Here is a 22,736-nt window from a genome sequence, read left to right on the forward strand (position 1 = left end):
CTTCAGGGACACGAAAAGCTTGTGACATGGTGCATGTTTCTGCTCAGCTGTGCTACATTGTGCTGCATCACAGCATTCACGTTACAAAAGCATGTCAAGCAATGCGTTAGTGGGCTAAAGTGTGGGATCAGCCTTTGTCTTTGCACATTGGGAAAAGAATGGATGATGAACGGAGGAGATTACACAGAGAGGAGCACGAGACAAGGAGCTCCAACAGATGTTTATTTCTCTTGCAGGAATTTCAGTTCCTTCTCCCTCCATGGAGACACACACACACACACACACACACGCACACAGACACACACACACACACACATGAGTGCAACATACCCAGTCATGCATACACATTCTCACACTCATGAACGTGCACGTGCACCCCTCCCCCCACACACATCATTTTATGGCCAGAAGGGTTATAAGTCTATGTCCAGCTGACAGTTCCCATCTCAAAATTTGTGTCTATATGCAGCTTTGTGTGTGTGCTTGCATATTTTACTAAATGTCTGTTTTTTCTACAAAGTATTACTATATAGGTGTAACCGAAGTTTAAGTGATAATGTAGGATTATGCTAAAATCCTTTTGTGACTTTTTTCTGTAGTGAAAGGAGGAAATGTTTGGGCTGCTGTTTAATATGTTTAATATATATATATATACATATATATATATATAGTATTTTAAATTATCAGTGTTTAGTGTATATCTTAGATCCTTATGTACTGTTTCTTTTTGCACTTTATATTTTTGTTATTTTGGGTGTAACTGGGACCTTGAGTACGCAATTTCGTTCCGACTCATGTGCCACATGTGATGCGAATGACAATAAAGTACCTTGAACCTTGAGAAGTTATACTTAAATGCCCTGAACAGCTGCCACAACCAAACAGGTTAATTGGTGAAGCTGACCGATTAAGTGCTAAATCTCAAACGGGGCCTAGCATATCTTAAAGAAATTCTTCTCACCCCTTGTCTTTCAATTCAGAGTTTCAAATTAATATAATCCTTTTTATGAGAAATGATGAAGCTGTAGCCGCTTTGGTCAAGCCTCAAAAATATTATTACTTGTAATCTCAGATAATTTTTCAGGATAGATGCATGCTATTAATGCAAAAATCAATGCAGACATGTTCCTGTTTTTAGTATCTTGCACCGTTTTATAATGTAGCTTGTTTTCTATTTTGTTTTATATCACTCTTTTACCATATTTTTAATTTTATATGCTTTCGTATGAATATTTATTGTTGTGTGAACACCATTTATGGTTTATGCAAATGAGTCCTCGTGACTCAGTGAGACTTACCTGCATAAAAAAGCTTGAATGCGTATCACACTCGGAGTATAAGATGTGGGGAACGCTCAGCGACTGCCACGTTAAAGTTCAGCTCATCATCTGTACAATTTACTGAATTGTTGCCATATTTGTGTTACCTAAGACCAGTAGTTAATGAATTTTATAACCATGCAATAATTTTATTTCCCTGAAATTTTAAATAGAAACTGTTCTTTGGTTTATGAGATATTTTGCTAACAGTCAGATAGAGTTGACTGCAATAGTTAATGCCAGAGTTTTGAGTGCAAATCTCACAGAATCAATTATTGCTCAAAGACAAAGCTTGGGATCAGTGTCAGCTACGAATATATTAAATTTTAGCTTAATATCTTTAAATTTGGTTAAGTTATAACAATTTTTGGATAATTAGGTGTGGCTGCCCTCTTGGAAAAAGATGACTTTAAACGTTAATATGCTGTAGATAACACAATTATTGGTTTCATTCAAATCAGGTGTGCGATTCATGAGGTATTTTGCTAAAAGTACAACCCCCCCCCCCCCCCCCCACACACACACACACACCCACACACAGCAAAAACATGATTGCTCTATGTTTGCAGACAGGTGATAAATAATAGATCTAGGACCCGGCTGAACATGGATATGAAAGAGGGGGTCGTTTCAGACGAAGTTGCATTTCGATGAAGGCAGAGGGAGTTCTCTTTCGTTCGTACGGCCATGCAGATAATATATATGATGACACGAGAGGACAAGAATAGACAAGCACTGCACCCTAAATCTATCCAGTCTTGTTAAATCAGTATTTGCCGCAAGCATGGAAGGGTGCAAATTTAATGTGTTTGAAGCACTTGGGAGTTCCAGCATGTCTGATCAGTCTCAGAGTTGTTGTTCGAGAAAATATGGAGCCAAGGTTTTACTTTTGCGTTAATGACTTGTATCCATTAGTGCAGTCATTGTCATGAACCTGACAGATGATCGTTAGACCATTTGGTTGCTTTTAACCACTGTGTTATGGACTGTTTTAATTTGGGAAATATTCCCTTATTAAAATCATCATTCAATAACATAAAATAAACCCCTTTCATGTTCTTGTGTTTCTGCTTTTCATAAGTGTTATATGTGACCCAATTGTTTCTGTTCCCCCCCATCCAGGTTTAAAAGCAGGGGATGAGATCTTGTCCCTTAATGGTAAACCAGCCTCTGACCTCCAGATGGATGATATGAAGGCTGCATTTGCAGGTCATATGCTCACTTTGAGCGTCAGCACCCTGCCCCAGCTGGACCCTAAAGTTCTCTGCTCGTGTCCACCTCGGCGCTCTGACGTGGAACAGGAAACGGCCACAGATATATTCTCCCAGAGCCAAGGTAAGACTTTGTGCTCTGGTTTATTCTGTGGAATATAAAATCAACAGATCTGTTCATTTACACTACAACCACTCACCATTAAACCCCCAAACTTTGTGTAGCGAGGACAAAGGTGCTTTACTACCTGCAGGAGATAAAAGATGGGGCTTGGTAATTCTATAAGCATACTGTCTGGTAACTAACCCACAGGCAGCCACTAGCCTTCCTCTGACCTGCTCTTTTTATTTTGTGCAAGGGCGCCATTTGTATTCCTGTGAAACAAGGGTTTGTAATGCACAAGCTGACGAGCTGGCATTGTTTATACAGGGACTCAGAGCGGTATGAATATTAATATGCATCCTTCAGCGGTGTGGAGCTGCCATCATGGAGGATGAGCCATATGCTGGGGGGTCAGATGGAGAGTAGAACTTGTCTGCAGCCAGATGGAGGTCACTAATGATGTCATGCTTGAGGTGTACATGAATTCTTAAACACAAAGAGACTAGATAACATAAAGACAAATTATAAGAGACGCTTATGGGAATGTTAATTTATTACATTATTAATGTAATTAAATGCAACACAATATATATATATATGTTTTGTGACTGTATTGAAAAATATTGAAAAAAGAGGGATGAGTACCGGTATGTTATTCTGAGTGTATAAAATCCCCCCCAAATTACAAAAAAGATTAAAAAAATAATCCTAGGTTAGGTTTGTTTACGGATTTAAAAAAAAGGCCACAAATTAAATTTCTTGTCTGTCTTTGTAGAGGACATCCTGGATGAGGTGTCAGGTTTGACCGTGCAGAGCCTGGATGAGAGTTTAGAGGAAGAACCCCAACTGAGCCCCAGAGATCATCAGGAAGACAGAACCTTTCTGACAGCCAGCCATAAGGTAGGTTAAAACATTTTAATGCACATGAGTCAAACATAAACAAACAAATGCATGAAACAGATTTGCAAGACTTAAAATGTCAGTTTTATAACCTGTGAGATGTATGGTAGCATCGAGAGCTTTACATTTTTGTCATTTTTTTCTGCTTGATGACTTCAGGCTGGCACCTATTTCTTTCTTGTAACCTTATCTGACAACTCATTCAACCAATACATTTAATCAATGATCAACAAATTCATGACGTATTAGTTGAACCTTTCTAATAGCGTTTACATTAACTCTTTCACGCCTCACCTACTAATGATTTTCTAGTTAGTACCGTATTTTTCTGACCATAAGGCGCACTTAAAATCCTTTAATTTTCTCAAAAATTGACAGTAGCTATGTTTACATGCGCAAAATTCTTTGACCAGATTGAAATGTTTTCAGATTAAATTATTCAAATGTATTGTTTTTTTATGGGCACAATCTGTTCACGATGAGCATTTACATGCAGCGGGCTTTTGTTCTGAACATTATTGTACTAGAGACATAAAATTATCATATTTTGAGGGAAATTATTGTACACCCATCATAACCAGAATAACAAATGTATTTATGCACTATAATAGTTATGGGTCAGCTTCCAGACCGACTCTGCTTCTTCTTCTTTTCTTTTACTCACTCATGGGGCGCAGCAGACTTTTCAGCCAATCATGGCTGTTGTTCTGAGGCAAACGCAAACACGTCACTCGTAGGTCACATTTAGAAAAGCACGATTGGCCAGCCAATCCTGCATCTGTTTGCGGACACAGATGCCTTCAGAGATCACAAAAAACTCAGACAGACAGTTGCGAGAGGCTGATGACAACCGATTTCAACCACACATTCACGGAATGGTCAAATTATCATACATTTGGCCTTTTTTGGGACTATTGATCGTACATCGTACAGAGGGCAAAATTGTCGTACAAATACGATAGTTATCATACACCTGGCAACACTGACATGCGGAGTGATAAACTCTCCTTAAAAAAACACAGAAGAAGAAGTTCTACTTCCTGGATGAACGTAAACAAACCTGAGTGCCCTGTCATTCCCCAATCTGTTACGGAAGCATGATCCGTAGTGTTGCTCATCTGCGCATGCGCTAAAAGGAATACTTCCAGGTTGCACGGATCGCCAGTGAATATGCTAGATTAAGTAAAATGTACTGGTATAATTCCGTTTATGAATAAGAACTGTCTTAATTTACTTAGAGAAGTATGTGCTCTATCTCTGCCGATTTTCATGTTGCTAAACTACGCCACTCGTATTTCTGTTAAAATCATTGACATATTTACGTCATGGTTAAAATGACATGCAGCTTCACCACTGAGCGGCGCTGTTTCACCATGGAAATAATTCATTCTGTATCTTGCAGGGTTTTTCTCATTCAGCCCAGGCTGGGGGTCAGGTCTATTGGGTCGTAATGATTTATAATGGAAATACGACTGACATAAATAGCTACATGACGATCGGTGGAGATAGAGCACGTACTTTTCTAAGTAAACTAAGACAGTTTTTATTCATAAACAATGGCGGTCTGTGCGACCTGGAAATACACTACAGATTGTGCTTCCGTAACTGATAGGGGAATGACAGAGCGCTCAAAATGGACCCGCGCCATGTTTTAATGACGGTGGAGACGTTACTGCACTCTCTGACTGAGCTACATTTAATACATATAATTTTGAGCTCTTCCAAAGTTAGAAATGTTGTGTCGCTCACTGACCAGTTTTGTTTCCCCGACATGCTAATATTATTTTTCATTCAACCTTTATTTAGTCAGGTAAATCCCATTGAGCCTCGAGGACTCATTTACAAGAGAGACCTGATTATTATTATTAGCATTAGCCAGGTGGGAATACGTGATGTAGGCATAGTTCGCACGTGCGCAGTCAGGTCAGTTTTTCAAGATCTGAAAAAAATGAACAGATTAAGGTCACCGTTTGGATTATGAATCGGCATAAACCACCCGTCTCATTCTGATTATAAATTCTTTCGGATCGAGCTGAATCGGCAAAGAAATAATCCGAATGGGGCGTTTACATGACACATTTTTATTCCGACTGGCCGTTTAATCTGATTACTTATGTCCATGTAAACATAGCTCGTGAGCCTTATAATCCGGTGTGTTTTATGTAATAATTCTGGTTGTGCTTACTGACCTCAAACCAATTTTATATGGTTATTGTGAATGAGTTGAATAAAGTTTGACTTATCTGACTGTTTTGTTTCACTTAATGCACCTTATAATCCAGTGCGCCTTATAGTCCCAAAAAATATGGTACATTTTTAAATGTATTTGTAGTAAGAATGTCTTTATACAGAAATCAGAAAACCATAAAGTCAAAACTGAAAGATGCTTAGTGACCCTGGCAAGATTAGAAGAATCATGTAAATTCTGCATAACCTAGCTATTTCATTAACAATGTACAAGGAGTGTTTAGCATATTGATCCCAGGTGACAAGTACAGTACAGTGTACTTTACCTTCAACATGTTTGACTTTCAGTGCTCTGTGGAGCAGAAACATCCTGTGATGTGTTTGTTTGAACTTGTCAGTTTCAGAACATGAGCAGATGTGTGTCCTGTATGAATATAGTGTGTGTGTGTGTGTGTGTTGGTGCTGTGAAGCACAGAAATGAATACAGACAGGTGAGCGGACGAGCGCGTGAACAGCATTACATTCTAATTAACATTACGTCTGCTTCAGTCAGAGCTGTTGAAGTGATTGATGGAGGATGCAGCCTGCCAGCCTGTTTCCCTTGGATACAGTTGTCACTTTCATTACAGTGACAGTGTCTGATTGGCAGAAACTACCAGAAATTATATTTGTTGTGCTTACCGTAGTTTTGATAGTAAATCAAAAGACAAGATAATGAATTTACTGATACTGCAGTAAATTGTTGTACCAGAGTTTCAATACAAAGGAACACTCACAGGGAATCACACAAGATAAAAAAATAATAGAGAATATAAAAATACCAACAATGAAGGTCTAAAACAGGTCAGGTGCAGACAGAAACATTAAAGTGTTTATTGTAGTGCAGGATTAATTTTATTATTCTATGTGTACAAAGGGGGAGGAGTTGAAAAGTTTGATAGCCACAGGGAGGAATCTATATGTGGTGTTCTGTGGAGCACCTCGGTGGTCTCAGTCTACAACTGAAGGTGCTGCAGTAGAGTCCAGTGCAGTGGTGGAGAAAGTACTCAAACACTGTACTCAAGTAAAAGTACAAATAGACAGACAAAAATTTACTCTAGTAAAAGTAAAAGTACTACATTAACATTTTTACTTAAGTAAAAGTAAGTAAGTACTTGCTTTTAAGAATACTTAAAGTATTAAAAGTAAAAGTACTTGCTGAATGGATTACCTAATGCAATGGTCTACAATATCATTAAGTGTACCTACCGTATGTATATTTTCTGTAATACATTAATAGTGTTGAGCCATTTTAATGAACAATGCTGCAAATAATACATGTTTTTATTGTGTTTACTATATGACACGGTTCACACTTGGACTTGTGATTCTGTGCATCAGAATTTCAGGGATGACCTGCAGAGTTAAATGCCATTAATCAAAATAAGAAAGAGGAATGATTATACATTTGGAAGTTTTAATTTAACACAAAGCAAAACCAGTGCTGGAGGGTGCGTGGGAGTTTGCCCAACCAGTCTACATGTGCTTTGTGGACTTGGAGAAGGCGTTCGACCGCGTCCCTCGGGGGACCCTGTGGGGGGTACTCTGGGAGTATGGGGTACCGGGCCCTTTGATACGGGCTGTTAGGTCCCTGTATGACCGGTGTCAGAGCCTGGTCCGCATCGACGGCAGTAAGTCGGGCTTGTTCCCGGTGAGAGTTGGACTCCGCCAAGGTTGCCCTTTGTCACCGATTCTGTTCATAACTTTTATGGACAGAATTTCTAGGTGCAGCCCAGGTGTTGAGGGGATCTGTTTTGGTGGCCTTAGGATTGCGTCTCTGCTTTTTGCAGATGATGTGGTCTTATTGGCTTCATCAGATCGTGATCTACAGCTTTCGCTGGAGCGGTTCGCAGCCGAATGCGACGCGGCCGGGATGAAGATCAGCTCCTCCAAATCCGAGGCCATGGTCTTGAGCCGGAAAAGGGTAGAGTCCCCTCTCTGGGTCAGGGAGGAGGTCCTACCCCAAGTGGAGGAGTTCAAGTATCTTGGGGTCTTGTTCACGAATGAGGGAAAAATGGAGCGTGAGATCGATAGGCGGATAGGTGCAGCATCTGCAGCGAAGCAGGCGCTGTACAGGTCTGTCGTGATGAAGAGAGAGCTGAGCCAAAAGGCGAAGCTCTCAATTTACCGATCGATCTACGTTCCCACCTTCATCTATGGTCACGAGCTTTGAGTTGTGACCGAAAGAATGAGATCTTGGATACAAGCGGCCGAAATGAGTTTTCTCCGCAGGGTGTCTGGGCTCTCCCTTAGAGATAGGGTGAGAAGCTCGATCATCCGGGAGGGACTCAGAGTAGAGCCGCTGCTTCTCCACGTCGAGAGGAGCCAGTTGAGGTGGCTTGGGCATCTGTTTAGGATGCCTTCTGGACGCCTCCCTGGTGAGGTGTTCCGAACACGTCCCACCGGAAGGAGGCCCAGAGGAAGACCCAGGACACGCTGGAGGGACTATGTTTCTCGGCTGGCCTGGGAACGCCTCGGGATTCCCCCGGAAGAGCTGGCCCAAGTGGCTGGGGAGAGGGAAGTCTGGGCCTCCCTACTTAGGCTGCTACCCCCGCGACCCGACCCCGGATAAGCGGAAGAAAATGGATGGATGGATGGATGGCAAAACCAGTGTATCATTTTAACTGCAGTAAAAACATTTAATAAAAGTTGTCTGCCTGAAAAAAGGAGCATTAGACCTAACAAAGGAACAGGCTCTGATCAGTTCAACTCCAGTTTGTCATCAACTCTAGTTAAAATACTGTCTAGTCAACCTTGTAATGGGTCAATAGTGAACAAAATTTTAACTTCCTGACACCATTTTCAAAACTTGGACCTGAGTGTCGAGACATTTGGAGACATCTCTTGTCTCCTAACATCATGAACTGACACATTTTAATACTGCAGAAAGAATTTCTTGTTCAAGTTCACAAGAAGTTGGTTTTCAACATTTTTTGAGTCCAGTCTGGCTCTTTGGGGAGAGAAAATCTGTCCTGCTGTACTGAACATCCATCCATCCATCCATTTTCTTTACCCGCTTGTTCCATTTTGGGTCACGGGGGTCGCCGGTGCCCATGTCCAGCAATCACTGTGCGAGGGGCGGGGTACACCCTGGACAGGTCTCCAGTCCATCACAGGGACACATAGAGACAAACGAGACAAACAACCATTCACTCTCTCACTCACACCTAGGGACAATTTAGAGTTATCAATCAGCCTAACATGCATGTTTTTGGTCTGTGGGAGGAAACCGGAGTACCTGGAGAAAATCCACGCATGCACGGAGAGAACATGCAAACTCCACCCAGAAAGGCCCCTGGACCGGGGTTTGAACCAAGGACCTGCTCGCTGAGAGGCAGCAGCTCTACCAGTTGCGCCACCGTGCTGCCGCTGTACTGAACAGTCTTTCAATAATCTTTCAATAATCTTTCAATAGTCTTTCAATAAGGCCATGGGTGGTGTGTATCTTCTGGCTGACTCTCCTCTGTGGAATCCATTTTGGGTGTGTTAGTGGTGCTGTGGGTGCTTCCAGCTCAATGACCTATATGTTAGAATATTCGTCATTGGCCCAGCTCTTCTTGAAGGCAGGTCTAACGTTACCTGCCCACTTTGCAGTGATTCAGTGGATCAACTTCCCTCTCGCCATTGGTTGCTTTCAAACTAACGAACAAAAAAAAAACAAACAAAAAAAACAACGTAAATGTAACTTGTAACACAACACATTATAGAAATGTAGTGTAGGAGGAAGTACAGATACTTCATGTAAAATGTAGTGGAGTAAAAGTTGAAAGTACCCACATTTAACTCTACTTAAGTAGTAAAGTACAGATACATGAAAAAATGTACTTGAGTACAGTAATGAAGTACTTGTACTTAGTTACAGCCCAACACTGGTCTAGTGTGTCATGCAGTGGGTGTGACATGTTGTTCAGGATCTGGAGCAGGTTCCTCAGCATCCTCTGCTCAGACACCTCTGTCAGAGGCTGCAGGTCCACTCCCAGAACTGAGCCAGCTCTCTTGATGAGTTTATCAAGTCTGCTGGCATCAGCTTTCTTCACCCTGCTGCCCCAGCACATCACAGCATAGAAGAAGACATTAGAGACCACCGAGTGGTAAAACATCTGCAGCATAGTCCTGCAGACTTTAAAGGACCTGAATCTCCTCAGAAGAAAAAGACGACTCTGCCCTTTCTTATAGAGGACGTTGGAGTTAGCTGCCCAGTCCAGTTTACTGTCTAGGTGGACCCCCAGGTACTTGTAGCAGTCCAAGACAGAGAAGAGGACAGTTAGGACAGAAGTGTGTCTGCTCTTAGATGTGTGTCAGTGAGTTTCAGTCATGATGAAGAGTGACTGTATGAGGTCAGAGCCAGCTGTGTCCTGTTGGACAGCTGCAGTTCTCTGACTCCAACGTGCCAATAAAGAGCGAAGGCAGGACAGAAAACCAGAGAAGTGCTGACATTAAGAGGCTAGGTCATGATGCATAGAAAAGATTGAGAAAGTTAGTAAACTTAAAAAAAATTCTACAACTTAGCACAGCTTCTGATTAAAATTTAAGTAGCATTTGCTATTTTGAAATCTTAGTCTCGACATGCTCTAGATGCTGCAGTAGATGCTTTTACTCAGTGCTGAAGCTGTTTATGCTCTTAAATTTGCAGTGATTTCCCTGCCTCTTAGGTCCTACAATAAAAACAATTTGTTCTTTTGAGTCTATAACTTAAAATATATGTTTGACATGTAATCTAGCAATGCATGCAGCCGTTAGGAAAACTGCATGCGGTTTTCATCTATTTTCATAAGACATGTTAGCAAAATATGTTGTAGCTTCTAAATCGGTTTCAGGTTTCGGCTTCAGGTTTTGTGTTTAAACTGTCTTTAAGCCGGACAACTTGATCCTAAATGAACTGTGCTTAATTATGTTAGCTGCAAAATCCTAACAAAGAAGAGCACAAGGCAGATGGGCGAGCACATGAGCTGAAAACTGATACAGGGTCAATATCATCAAAATATTTTTTTTATTAATGATGAAAAAAGGATACTTCTGAACCTATTGTGTTTAGAAAGAGCTGGAAAAATAAAGACTCTGCCATTAACGTGTGATAAAAACAAATTGTTTATTGCAAATCAGCACACCACAGTTAACTGACGCTCTGTCTGTGATCTTCATCTCACCTTTCAGTCTCTCGCCTCCTGCTTCAGTCTCACAGCTGCTGTCTGATTTCTGTCCTAATTTCCATCTGCTTTCACTTTTTCATCTGCCTTTTTATGTCTGCGAATATTTTCCTTGCCTTTTCTATTCCACTTATCCTTCACTATAAGTGAGAGCGTTATGACGGCGCTCTGTCTCAGACAGCTTCATTTTTTTGTGTCCGTCTGATGAGCCGGTGTCTTTAGCTGTTGTCCTTTGTTTGAAATGCCCTTTCTTTCCTGCTGTTCCTCCAGTCTTCTCCTGGTCTCAGGTTCTTTTCCACCCTCCTCCCCTCTGACCTCCTGCTGTTCATTACCATAAACACAAGGCTGGCTTTTGAATAGTTTACTTTGAGCTCTGACCTGGACACAGAAATGTTGACAAAGACAATCCAAATCGTGCTGGTAGATTTCTCCCCAAACACTATATTTATTTTATATGTTGCTTCCCCCCCCCCCCCCCCCCCATGTTAATTTACTCTTTTGTTTCACTGCCTCTTTGGGAAAGCTGAGAGGAAGTGTTGAGGATTGCATCTTACCTCATTTCACCCAGCGCCTACGGTCACACTGTGACAGACGACTGAAGGGGGGCTGAAGCAAAGTGGGACTATTTTAATTATCCCCACACACTAATTACTTCATTCTACAGTGTTTCACATCATTTAGTGGAGATAAATGAGCGTCTGGTTAGCCAGAGGAAAGGGAAATGTTCATTATTTTAGACAAAGCACAGCCAACTCCCCCCACGACAAACCAACCAGAGAATAAAACGGCGATTGCTGAAGGATAACAACGATAATGGAGATGATTGGTGGGGTTCTCAAAGGTGCATCCAGCCTCGCTCAAGTGTGCTGGTTATAATTTATAAAAGCCTATCGGTTCACCTCGGGGGCACATGAAATGGAAAATGAATTATTCAGTTTAGAAAACAGTTTTCATCAAGGTTTGTTAATTTTCCTCATGGTATAATTCCACCTCACACACAGTGAATGTCCAGAGTGGGTGGTTACTTTTAACAGTGTACTGTGTCGCTTTAACCTTATTGTGAATTCTCAGTGTGATCATCATTCATCCTAGTCAGTCAGTTGTTGTTGTCCTTCCAAGATTTTCCACCAGAGGGAGAACTGGGCTGATAATTGAAGCCTGCAAGACCATAGAGTCAGAGTCAGAGTTTCTTTATTGTCATTCACACCTCATGTGGTACATGTGGTGGAGTGAAATTATGTAAACAGGGTCCCAGTTACATCCAACACCAAAATGTAAAAGAAAAACAGTAATAACATTTAACATATGAACTAAGAAAAACATCAACTAAATATAGACTAAGCATTCATAACATAAAAACATTACATTACAAACAAAACATTACATTGAGCATGCATCAGGATATAAAAACATTACGTTGAACATCAGCACAAACATGAACATGTCTGTGTGAGCGGATGAGCACGCATGAACACATCAACATTGAAACAGATAAGCAGCAACATGATGTGATTTTTTTCACAGTGATTATTCTGGTTAGAGATTCATGAGTCTAACAGCCTCAGGGTAGAAGCTGTTCCTCAGTCTAGTGGTTCTACACTTAATGCTCCTTAACCTCCTTCCTGAGGGGAGTGGGGCAAAAAATGTGTGTGCTGGGTGAGTGGGGTCCTTAATGATGCAGGTGGCCCTCTTCCTGCATCTAGAGGTGTAGATGTCTGTGATGGTGGGGAGACTGACTCAAGACCATAGTGTATGTTGAGTTGAGTATAGGAAACAGGAGCAGGTCCGTTTTTGTGTCATGTTAATTTGACTATGATACATGAACTTGATGAGAAATATTGTCAATAATTAGAATATAAATGAAAATAATGCTTTGATTGCATCTTTAACCTGTCCATAAGCCAAAACTCCATTCCAGCCGCTTGGAAAACAGCCTTTGTTCTATCTTTGCTGAAAGGAGGTGACCCCACCTCACTGAACAACTATCAATCAATCTCTAAACTCTGCATTTTAGCCAAGGTTCTAGAAAAACGGATAAATTCTCAAATCAAAAAGTATTTGGACTCATTTAACATCTTACCTCGCCATCAATCTGGTTTCAGGAAACAACACAGTACAATGACTGCTGAAGGTTTTAAATGACATTGTTGAAGCACTGGATGCTAAGGATTATTGTGCTGCACTTTACTTAGCCCTGTCAAAAACTTTTGACACTGTGGATCATAACATCTTGTGTCATAAGCTCTCAGAAATTGATTTTTTAGCTCACACCATTGGTTGGTTCTCTAACTATCTCTCAGATTGGAGGCAATGTGTTTAAAAATAATGATACTTCCTTGTTATTTAACAGTCAACAATGGTGTACCACAAGGCTCAGTCTTAGGAGCCACCATCAACCTAGCAACCTAGGTGTTTTTTGTTATATGTTTTTAATACCATTTTATTTTCACTTGTTATTCTCAATTTATATGCATCCTTTATTGTTGTCTATTGTTGTCATCACTCTTTGTTAAAATCAGGTCTCTCTTGTAAATGAGTCCCCAAGTTTCAATGGGATTAACCTGTATAAATAAAGTTTGAATGAATACTGCACTTCATTACGTAAAATGAGGCTTAAATTGGCATCTAATCCACAGCTATTGATTTGACTGTTAGATAAAGGGGAATTGTACAAACTTTTTGGCAAAATTGGGATTATTTAGTCCATGTTTTAACTTTAAATGTTTTGGATTTTAAACTGGAGCTGCTCCGATTTAAACAACATGACATAAAACACAAAATTATATATTTTTTTAGTCCTGATGCATGCTCAATAATCCAGGTAGAAAAATCTAACAAGGTTAAGTCACGTCCTCTGGACGGATTCTTCTTTGTTGAAACGTTTTTTGACTGACTTAACTTTGTCATTGTTTTTAGCTTTCATGAATAAATAAAAAAATCACAAATGTTCCACTAAACAGTTGTAATGAATTGGCTTTTAGTGTAGGAAAATCTAGTCCTAGTTTGAACCTTCTAAAATTTGTACTTTTCAATCTGGACTTCTTCTAATGTGAGAATGATGCCAGTTGCACTGAAGACATTATCTTAGTTTGAAGGATCGCACATAGATGAAACATTTCTTAGACCTGAAACAGAAGGGAAGTCTGAGAATGTCATCGTTGTATATTCCCATACAATGATGAAATTAGTTCTCCGCATTTAACCCATCACACCCGAGATACACCCAGGTGGAGCAGTGGGCAGCTATGTAAGCACCTGTGGAGCAATTGGAGATTGGCTGCCTTGCTCAGAAACACCTCGACATGTGGGGATGGCTGGGAGTCGAACCGTGACTTTCTGGTCCCAAGCCGGCTGCCCTGCTTGTAGACCATTGTAGACCACCCCCCCCCCCCCCCATGAACTGACTTGAACTGACTTGTTGAAGTTTTATAAAAAAAAAAAGGCAAATTTAAAATAAATCAAAATACATCAATTGCATTCATTTTCTTGATTTTTTTGCTCTTTTATTTATTTTATTTGTAATGAAAGTGTTTTATTTTATTGCTAATTTTTTTTTTTACATTGAAATTCTAATCATACAGTTATGAACACTTTACTTTGAAATCACGGGGCTCTGACTTGTGCGTAGCTCATCAGCCCAATCAAGTTAAGTCAGGTCATCTGGACAGTTTCTATTTTGTTGAGATGTTTCGTCCTTCATCCAAAGGACTTCATCAGTCCAAGGAACCACAACAAAATTAATCCAACAAGCAGCACACTCTCATAGTGGGCCAACTAGTTTGCTGATGATGAAGGATGAAACGTCTCAACAAAAAAAGAAGCCGGCCAGATGACCTGACTTACCGTAACTTTGTTGGATTAGTTACCTGGATTATTGATCATGAACTTTGATAGCTCATCAGTGTTTGGAAACAGACTCTTAACGTGTGGAAAACAGGACTGAATAAAGGTTTGCATCAGTTTAATGATTCATGACTGATGTTTTACTGAAAGTTGTTCATTCTTGTTTATGTGCTGCTGCTGAGCATTAAAAGAAATGACAAGAATTGCTTGCGTGAGGAGTTTGGGCATTTTATTGGTGATGAAACATCAAAACTGTGTCAAAGTTAAAAAGCTCAAAAGTCTGCAAACTTCTGATGAACTCAACTCAAAGTATCCTCAGTGGATGTGTCATGATTTGATGGTGTGTATGTGTCATTGCAGCAACTAAAGTGGGCTGCAAAAGCCCTTATTAGTTTAATGCTCAATGTTGAGCACATTATGACACTTAGAAACCAAAAATCATGCATCAGTTTTTGATACTGAAGCTCTGTGTTGTTGCTTCTTGTATTTTTCATAAACTGTCAGAGTTCCTCATGTCGCTCAAAACATCTGATCAGCACTTTGTGTCAACTTTGCCATCACTGAACAATGCATCTCCAGATAAGCTCTTGCTCTGTAAACTTTGGATGCTTATCTTTGCTGCTACAGTAAAACCAACTTCACCAGCTGCCTCACTTTAAGGTTTTGCACCAATGAACGTAGATCTGCTCTACTTTGAGTGACTCCTGTATACCCAGGTCATCCACACTCAGGACAAACTGGGTTGGTTTTGATGTTGGTGAATCTCCTGCCTGTGAATCTTGTCTTGAGTTAACTTTTGGTTTGACTTCAGGCTTTGGGGCAAAACTAATGATGAGTTTATCCAGAGAAGTTGCAAAGTGAGCTAAGCTTGCAAGCCTTAAATGACATAATATTTACTAGCTGTTCCAGTGCATGCTGGGATATGTAGTTTTAGTGGTATTTGTACTGTACCTCAAGCTAAAACACATTTTGGCTCTAATGCAGTGTTTTACTGGGAAAAATGAACAGGCTAGATGTGACCCACGGTCTTTCAGTTGAGCATGTGTGGTGTAAGAGGAAGCTAAATATCCTGTGTGAAATCCAAACGTTTAAAGATAAAGTCTTGTGTCATGCCATAATCATCCTTTCACTTCAGATTAAACGATTACGGTCTCTCTCCATGCATCCCATCATTCCTTGTGGGGGATTTATGGATTTGCGTGTTTTATTTCTGACTGCAGGCAAAACTGAGCTGAAGACCCATCCCTACTTGCACACCCCCCCCCCCCCCTCCCCCCCCCCCCCCCCCCCCCCCAGCTATAGACAATGACAAGTATGTGCTTGTTTATTCTGAGAGCTGAGGTTCGAGGCAGGCTGAAACATGTACGCTGATAAAACACATCTAGATTCCTTCATGTCAAATGATAATGAAAAAAAGTGTGGATGTGTGTTTCTGTGTGTCAGGTGTGTGGACATGTAATATGTTTATCCTGGTGTTATCCAGGTGTTAGGTTTCGGCAGAGGGGTGTGGAAACAGGTTTCTCATTACTTCCATGCTCCTCTGCCACTTCTGTTCTGAGAAGTGTGTTAGATATGTGGTACATGTTGTTACATAGCTGTGTGAAGTTATTTTTTTGTTTTAAACCAACAAAGCTATATACATATCTTATTTAATTGTTTTCATCTGGGTTCTAATGTTTCTTTTCTCTCAGTAGCACTTGTTTTCACAAGTCCGAGGTCAAATTGTGGTGTTGTCTGTGGATACGTTCAAGATCAGCTTAAACCAAATGTTGTTTTAAAGCCAATTACTTTCAGTTCAAAAGCATCTTTGGATTTAGCAGATTTGATGCAGATGAATATACCACACATACAGTCACACAGGCATGGCCACTAGTTGATTATTAAGTGAATGCATATTCAGCATTCACAATATTCAACAATGTTCAGTCAGGTCATCTGCACAGTATCGTTTTTTTTTTTTTTTTTTTTTGTTGAGAGACGTTTCACCCTCCATCCGAAGGGCTTCATCAGTCTGATAAGTCACAAACAGTTTTCTCCACTAAGCAGTACACTCCTACACTACTCCACTGTATGAATGTACTGCTTAGTGGGGAAAACTGTTTGTTTGTGACTCCTCAGACTGATGAAGCCCTTTGAATAGAGGGTGAAACGCCTTTCAACAACAAAAAAAGAAACTATTCAGATGACCTGACTGAACATTGTTGGATTTTTTTACCTGGATGATTCTGCATGAACTTTGACATTCACAATATTGTATTTTAAAATTTTCTGTGTTTCGTTTTGCAACATAAGTCTACTATTTTGGCTCTTAAGTTCAATTTTGGCATTTTTTACTTAAAAACATTAATTAAGTAGATGGGTGATATGACATAAATAGCATCCTTCATACCCCACTTAAACCATCTGTCTTCTCTGTCCAGATATTGTATTTATGTCTATTTGTCCTCTGTATTTTGGACAGAGAATTCATATGATTTGAAAGGGGTGTGAAAGAAACCATCCATCCATTATTTTTTACCCGCTTTGTCCTTTTCGGATCGCGGGGGTCACTGATGTCCATATCCAGCTATCACTGTGCGAGAGGCGGGGGACACCCTGGACGGGTAGCAAGTCCATCACGGGGACACATAGAGACAAATGAGACAAACAACCATTCACTCTCTCACTCACATCTAGGGACAATTTAGAGTTACCAATCAGCCTAACGTGCATGTTTTTAGTCTGGGAGGAGACCAGAGTACCTGAAGAAAACCAAACATGCACAGAGAGAACATGCAAGCTCCACCCAGAAAGTCCCCGGCCATGATTTGAACTGGGACAACCTGCTCGCTGAGAGGCGACAGCTCTACCAACTGCACCAACATGTTACTGTGAAAGAAACCATCCATCCATTATCTTTACCCGCTTGTTCCATTTTGGGTCACGGGGGTCGCTGGTGCCCATGTCCAGCAATCACTGTGCCAGGGGCGAGGTACACCCTGGACGGGTCGCAAGTCTATCACAGGGACACATAGAGACAAACAAGACAAACAACCATGCACTCTCACTCACACCTAGGGACAATTTAGAGTTACCAATCAGCCTAACATGCATGTTTTTGGTCTGTGGGAGAAAACTGGAGTACCCGGAGGAAACCCACACATGCACGAAGAGAACATGCAAACTTCACCCAGAAAGGCCCCCCAGCTGGGATTCGATCCAACAATCTTCACGTTGAGAGGCAGCAGCTCTGCGCCACAGTGGCACCAAAATGTCGAAAAAATTTTTTTTTGGTTAAAACATTTTAAGGACTAGCAAATGTTGAACAACTTGTATCTAGCGCTCAAATCAAACCTGGATGTATTTTTTTCTTCAAGCCACTTTGACTACTAGAATGTAGATTTTATAGGATTGGTGTTTGTTACTTTAATCATTTAAAAATAGTCAGGATTGTATGATTAGTGCACTAAGATGATGCTTTTTGCACATCAAGGACTTGTTATGTTGCCCTGTCCCTCTGCAGAGTTTGGTTTTGGCTCCTTTAGGCTGTTATGAATAAGTGAGAGAGACACTCGAAGTGTTGGACTTCCACCTCGCTCACTGCCTCTCCACCTCCCTATATCTCCTCCCTCTATTCTCCTCCCATTTTTTTCTTCAGGGTTTGATACTTGATCTTTTTTAAATGTTGCAATCTGCACTGCATACTGCACTGCTCTCAAACACCTGAACAGAGGAATGAAAGCAGCAGCAAGAAGCGACAGGGTGAAGAGGAGGATGACAGTGAAGCCTGCAGCCATTTGGGATTTAGAAAAATGATTGGATAGACGCTGTAGGATAAGATGACAGGAGAGTGCTTTTGTCCGATACAATCTTTGTAATAGCCTATTTGTTCAGCTGCCACCGAGTTGTACCAGCAGCTTTTTGCAGAGCAGAGGCGTCTTTCAACTTGTTTTACACGATAAACTCAGCATTAGAATAGATTTTGAGCAGTCAAGGTTTTATTATTATTCTTTGACTTGGCCTTCCTACTCTCAGTTGTTGCCTTGACTTCAAGAGCAGGTCAAGGAGGAAATGAATACCTGACTTCTAGGTTAAAGGCTTACTGACGCGCTGGGATGTCGGCTTTTAGGAGGAGCAGGAATTCCAAACCTTCAACAAACTCAGTTTATGAGTTTCAGCCGGTAAGCTTTGCAGTGTGTGAAATGGTGTGTGTTGTGGATTTGAGCCTGCAAAGGACAGTGATTATGTCATGCTACTGCAGCAGAATATATACAGGTCTGTTTCTGGTGGAACCAGTCCAATCCAAATGATTTATATAATTCTTGTTCTTTATAACTTGCTGATATTTGTTGCTGTAACTGAAAAGGCAAAGGCAGCATTGTTTTTGCCATGTGGTTGTGTTTGTGTGTGTGTGTAACAATATATCTCAAGAACCACTGAAATAATTTAAAAGAAATTCTCAGGATATAATCAATGCACATACCATAACAACTAGTTACCTTTTGGCACCAGTCACGTTAAAGATGGCCACCATGTTCAGCTGAGCTTAGAAAAACATAAAAAAATAAGTATAATTAAGTTTTTTAATTTCTTGTGGTAATTGTGCTAAAATTTGATGTGGTTGAAGTTGAGTGATTTACAACAACTTATTTGAATTTATGCAATATGCATACATTTAAAACACCATGTTTTTTTAATGAAACTGTTGGACATTTATATATTTTATTATCATTTTAGTTTAATGCTATGAACAACAGACACAATGCTGCATTAAACGTCCTGAAACCTGCCTTAACATATACAGTATACTAATTTAGTAGTATGTTAATAATTTGGAGTGTTAATTATGCTGCTTTAACAATGGGAAGCTCTCCTTGATCCTCTGTTCTCATCGCCTGCTGTCATCCATCTTTGTTAGTGCATCACCTGTCACTTTGCTGTCTCTGATTTATCTGTCTGTCCGGAGACCTTGTTTACTTGGTAAGACTGGAATTGCTGTATTTCATGAAGCAAACTTTATCACAGTATGAATCAGTGCATGTTTGCACTTTGACCCTGTGCCATCTTCTGTTTCCAAAGTTTGTTTATAGTAAATCAAATTCTCTACATCGACTTGGTCACAGCAGTATGTCTTTACGCAATAGATTTATGTTTATATAAACATATGTTTGCATTGCTTTTGGTAACTTATGCAATACATCAGGGAGTTTCCACGAAGAAAATGAATGAAGTCATTTTTGTTTCTTAGAAGACTGAATGTTAGCATCCGCTCGTTTGTCGTGTTCACGACAAGCTGATTTGAGAACCACAGTAGGAAATTGTTTTGTCATTGCTGCAGCCCATGAGGAGACAAACCATAAAATCAGCAAAGACAGTCACTATTAAAGCTGCCTCTGCACCACAAGGTGTCAGGTGTGCTGTTGCACACATTTTAATTACAAGAAAGAAACAAAACAACAAAAAGCTGGTGCAGAATATTTCTAATGACTGGAGCACTCAATTAAAAGCATTAATCTGATCAAATGAAGTGGAGGCTGAAACTGGATTGTTCCGGCTTCATGCTTTATTCAGATTTTGGCTTATGCCGTTAAATCAACCAGGCAGGAATGATTTTCATTTCAGACAGACGGGTACACACACAAAGACAGACACACACAAAGACAGAAAGCCTTTTGACCTTTAACAAATCCTTTTATTGCAGTTTTTCCAAAACAGATTAAAAAAGAAAATCAGTATTCCCAATAAATTCAAAATTTACACTTATTTATTTTAGGATTTCATAACTAATGTATATTGAGACACATTGCACACTACCCATTTTCCCAAACAGAGACACGATTTTCAATATTAGAAATGATTTTGTAAAAAGCGCTCATGCTTAAAGTGTTGGTGGCTGCACATTTGAGTTCTGAATTAAAAGGTCCTGTTCATTATGTTCCTCCATGTGAACCAAATACCCATATTTGCTTGTCCTATCAAAAAGTTTACCTGACGTTTTTCCATTGTACTGCAGCATATTAGGGACCAAAAACAAATAGTGTGTCAAACACCTGTCCGAGGTCAGTCAACCAACAGCATGAAAGTATGGGGCTTTAAAAGCCACAGATGTTGAGTCTCTTCCCTAAAACAGAAAAAAAAAAAACAGTGATTCCCTGATCTGTGATCGATACGTGCCTCATGCCTGTTCATGGCCACAGGCCCATGCACAACCCTCTACTAGAAGTCCACCTAGCGTTTCTCTGTGGTAGGCTTATACAGGGACCTCCAGCAGTGACTGAGAGAGGACCCAGGCACCAACACACCCCACCACCATGACAATAACCAAGCAGCAATGCTCTGTCCAGGACCTGAGTGAATTCATTCAACCTTTATTTAGACAGGTAAATCCCATTGAACCTCGAGGACTCATTTACAAGAGAGACCTGGTAGATATGCCATGTAAGCTCTTCTTGGGGACTTGAGAAAGTCTGAGGGTGCAGTTATTTGGAGGGGGAGTGGACTTCCTTTATCAACTTATTACTCCTTCACTACTGTGTTATTGGATAAAGATGGAACTGACTTAGGACCACAACAGTCCTTCATGGACTCTCTCTGCAGTTCTGCTCTGAAGGAACTGGAAAGACAACTGGAAACCTCTTCCATCAGTTTGTTAAAGAAATGCAGAGATTTGACTTCTGTTTCCTTTCTCCATCTGGTAGAAGACTTCCATTGTCCCCTGGATCTCAGGTCTGTAATCTTTATAAGCGGAGTTCTGAGGAACACCTGCCTTACACAACTGAAACTGAGTATTCTGCTTAGAATAAGAAGGGTATAAAATGGAGGCTGTTCTCCATCATTCTTGTAGAACACAGAATAGACACCCTTGTTGAATGGAAGACAGTTTTCCACATGTGTAAAACTGACTGATAGAAGTCAGATGCCTGCATTGCCTAAATCTGTAAGACTGATGAAAAACAGGTGCATGTCATAGTTTAAACTTTCTACTCAGTGGAGCACACCAAAGCTACCTCCGTCCAGAGCTGGTTCTCTTGGGAGATGAAGCGTTGTGCTGTCTGTAGGTGAAAGGCTGTGAAACAACTGTGGATGTCTATCAGTCTCTGCCCCCCTTCAGACACAGGTTGAAACAGCACTGCAGGCCTAAACCAATGGAAATATCAAGTTTGTTGACAACCAAAGTCCTCCCCCTGTGTGACAACTGGGGCTGGATCCAAGAACTGGTACAATGAACCAATCTGCCATTGACTTCCTCCACTAACCCTTCCCAGTTCTTTTGTTGATAATCATTAGTCCCCACAACATACTGTTTGACTTTCATCCTATCTGTGTTCCACTGCAACCCAATAGGCAAAACGAGGAGTTGTTGACTGCTACACTTAAGTAACAGACTTTTGGTGCTTTGCCACTGTTTCAACTCTCATCAAGTCTGCACCACACCAGTTAAGGGCCTGCCCATCCCTTACCACCTAACTTTACAAAGCATCATTGTTAACTTCTAAAGAAAAGAGTGAGTTTGTGATTGAAGGAGTGACAGTTTAAAGTAATATTTGTTTAATGCAGCAAGGAAGAGCTTTAAAATAAATAAAAATATCAGGGCCTGACATTACCTGGCAGTCTTGTTCTCTCAGGCAGGTCTCCTCACGTTTGGTGTTTTAATAGTGAAGAAGCAGATAGGTGTGTGTCATCATGGGAGGCTTTCACACAAACACTAAATGTTTGCAGTGGGCGTTCCCAGTTTGTTGAATGAGCTGGGGCAATTTAGCAAAGTGACTAATATAACTGAATCATTCATACATGATGGTTGTTGTTTTGTACTTTTTATTTTGTAACTGTTCAATGGAGGAAAAAAGAAGTGTCTTTTTTTTAATTTTTTTAAGTTGAGTTAGTAGTTTTGTTGTTGTCTCAAACAACTTCATGGCCAGCTTGATTTTTAGAAGAATGAATGTAAGGTGTTAGCAGATTAACTGCAAAAGTATTAAATATTGGTGTTTTCTAGATTGTACTAGGAATA

General features: G+C 40.4%; 1 protein-coding gene across 1 annotated transcript in view; it reads left to right on the top strand.

Moving 5' to 3' along the window:
- The first annotated feature begins 1,341 nt into the window (after positions 1-1,341).
- The window catches only part of LOC119420886 (T-lymphoma invasion and metastasis-inducing protein 1), a 40,306-nt gene continuing 18,911 nt past the window's right edge, over positions 1,342-22,736 (top strand). Inside the window, exons 1-4 of the mRNA XM_037688307.1 lie at positions 1,342-1,390; positions 2,442-2,654; positions 3,409-3,533; positions 21,787-21,945. Of these exons, the coding sequence (XP_037544235.1) occupies positions 1,342-1,390; positions 2,442-2,654; positions 3,409-3,533; positions 21,787-21,945 (546 nt within the window). The remainder of the gene's footprint in view (positions 1,391-2,441; positions 2,655-3,408; positions 3,534-21,786; positions 21,946-22,736) is intronic.

Source organism: Nematolebias whitei, chromosome 14 (assembly GCF_014905685.2).
Source record: "Nematolebias whitei isolate Nwh7 chromosome 14, NemWhi1, whole genome shotgun sequence".
Classification (NCBI taxonomy): domain Eukaryota; kingdom Metazoa; phylum Chordata; class Actinopteri; order Cyprinodontiformes; family Rivulidae; genus Nematolebias; species Nematolebias whitei.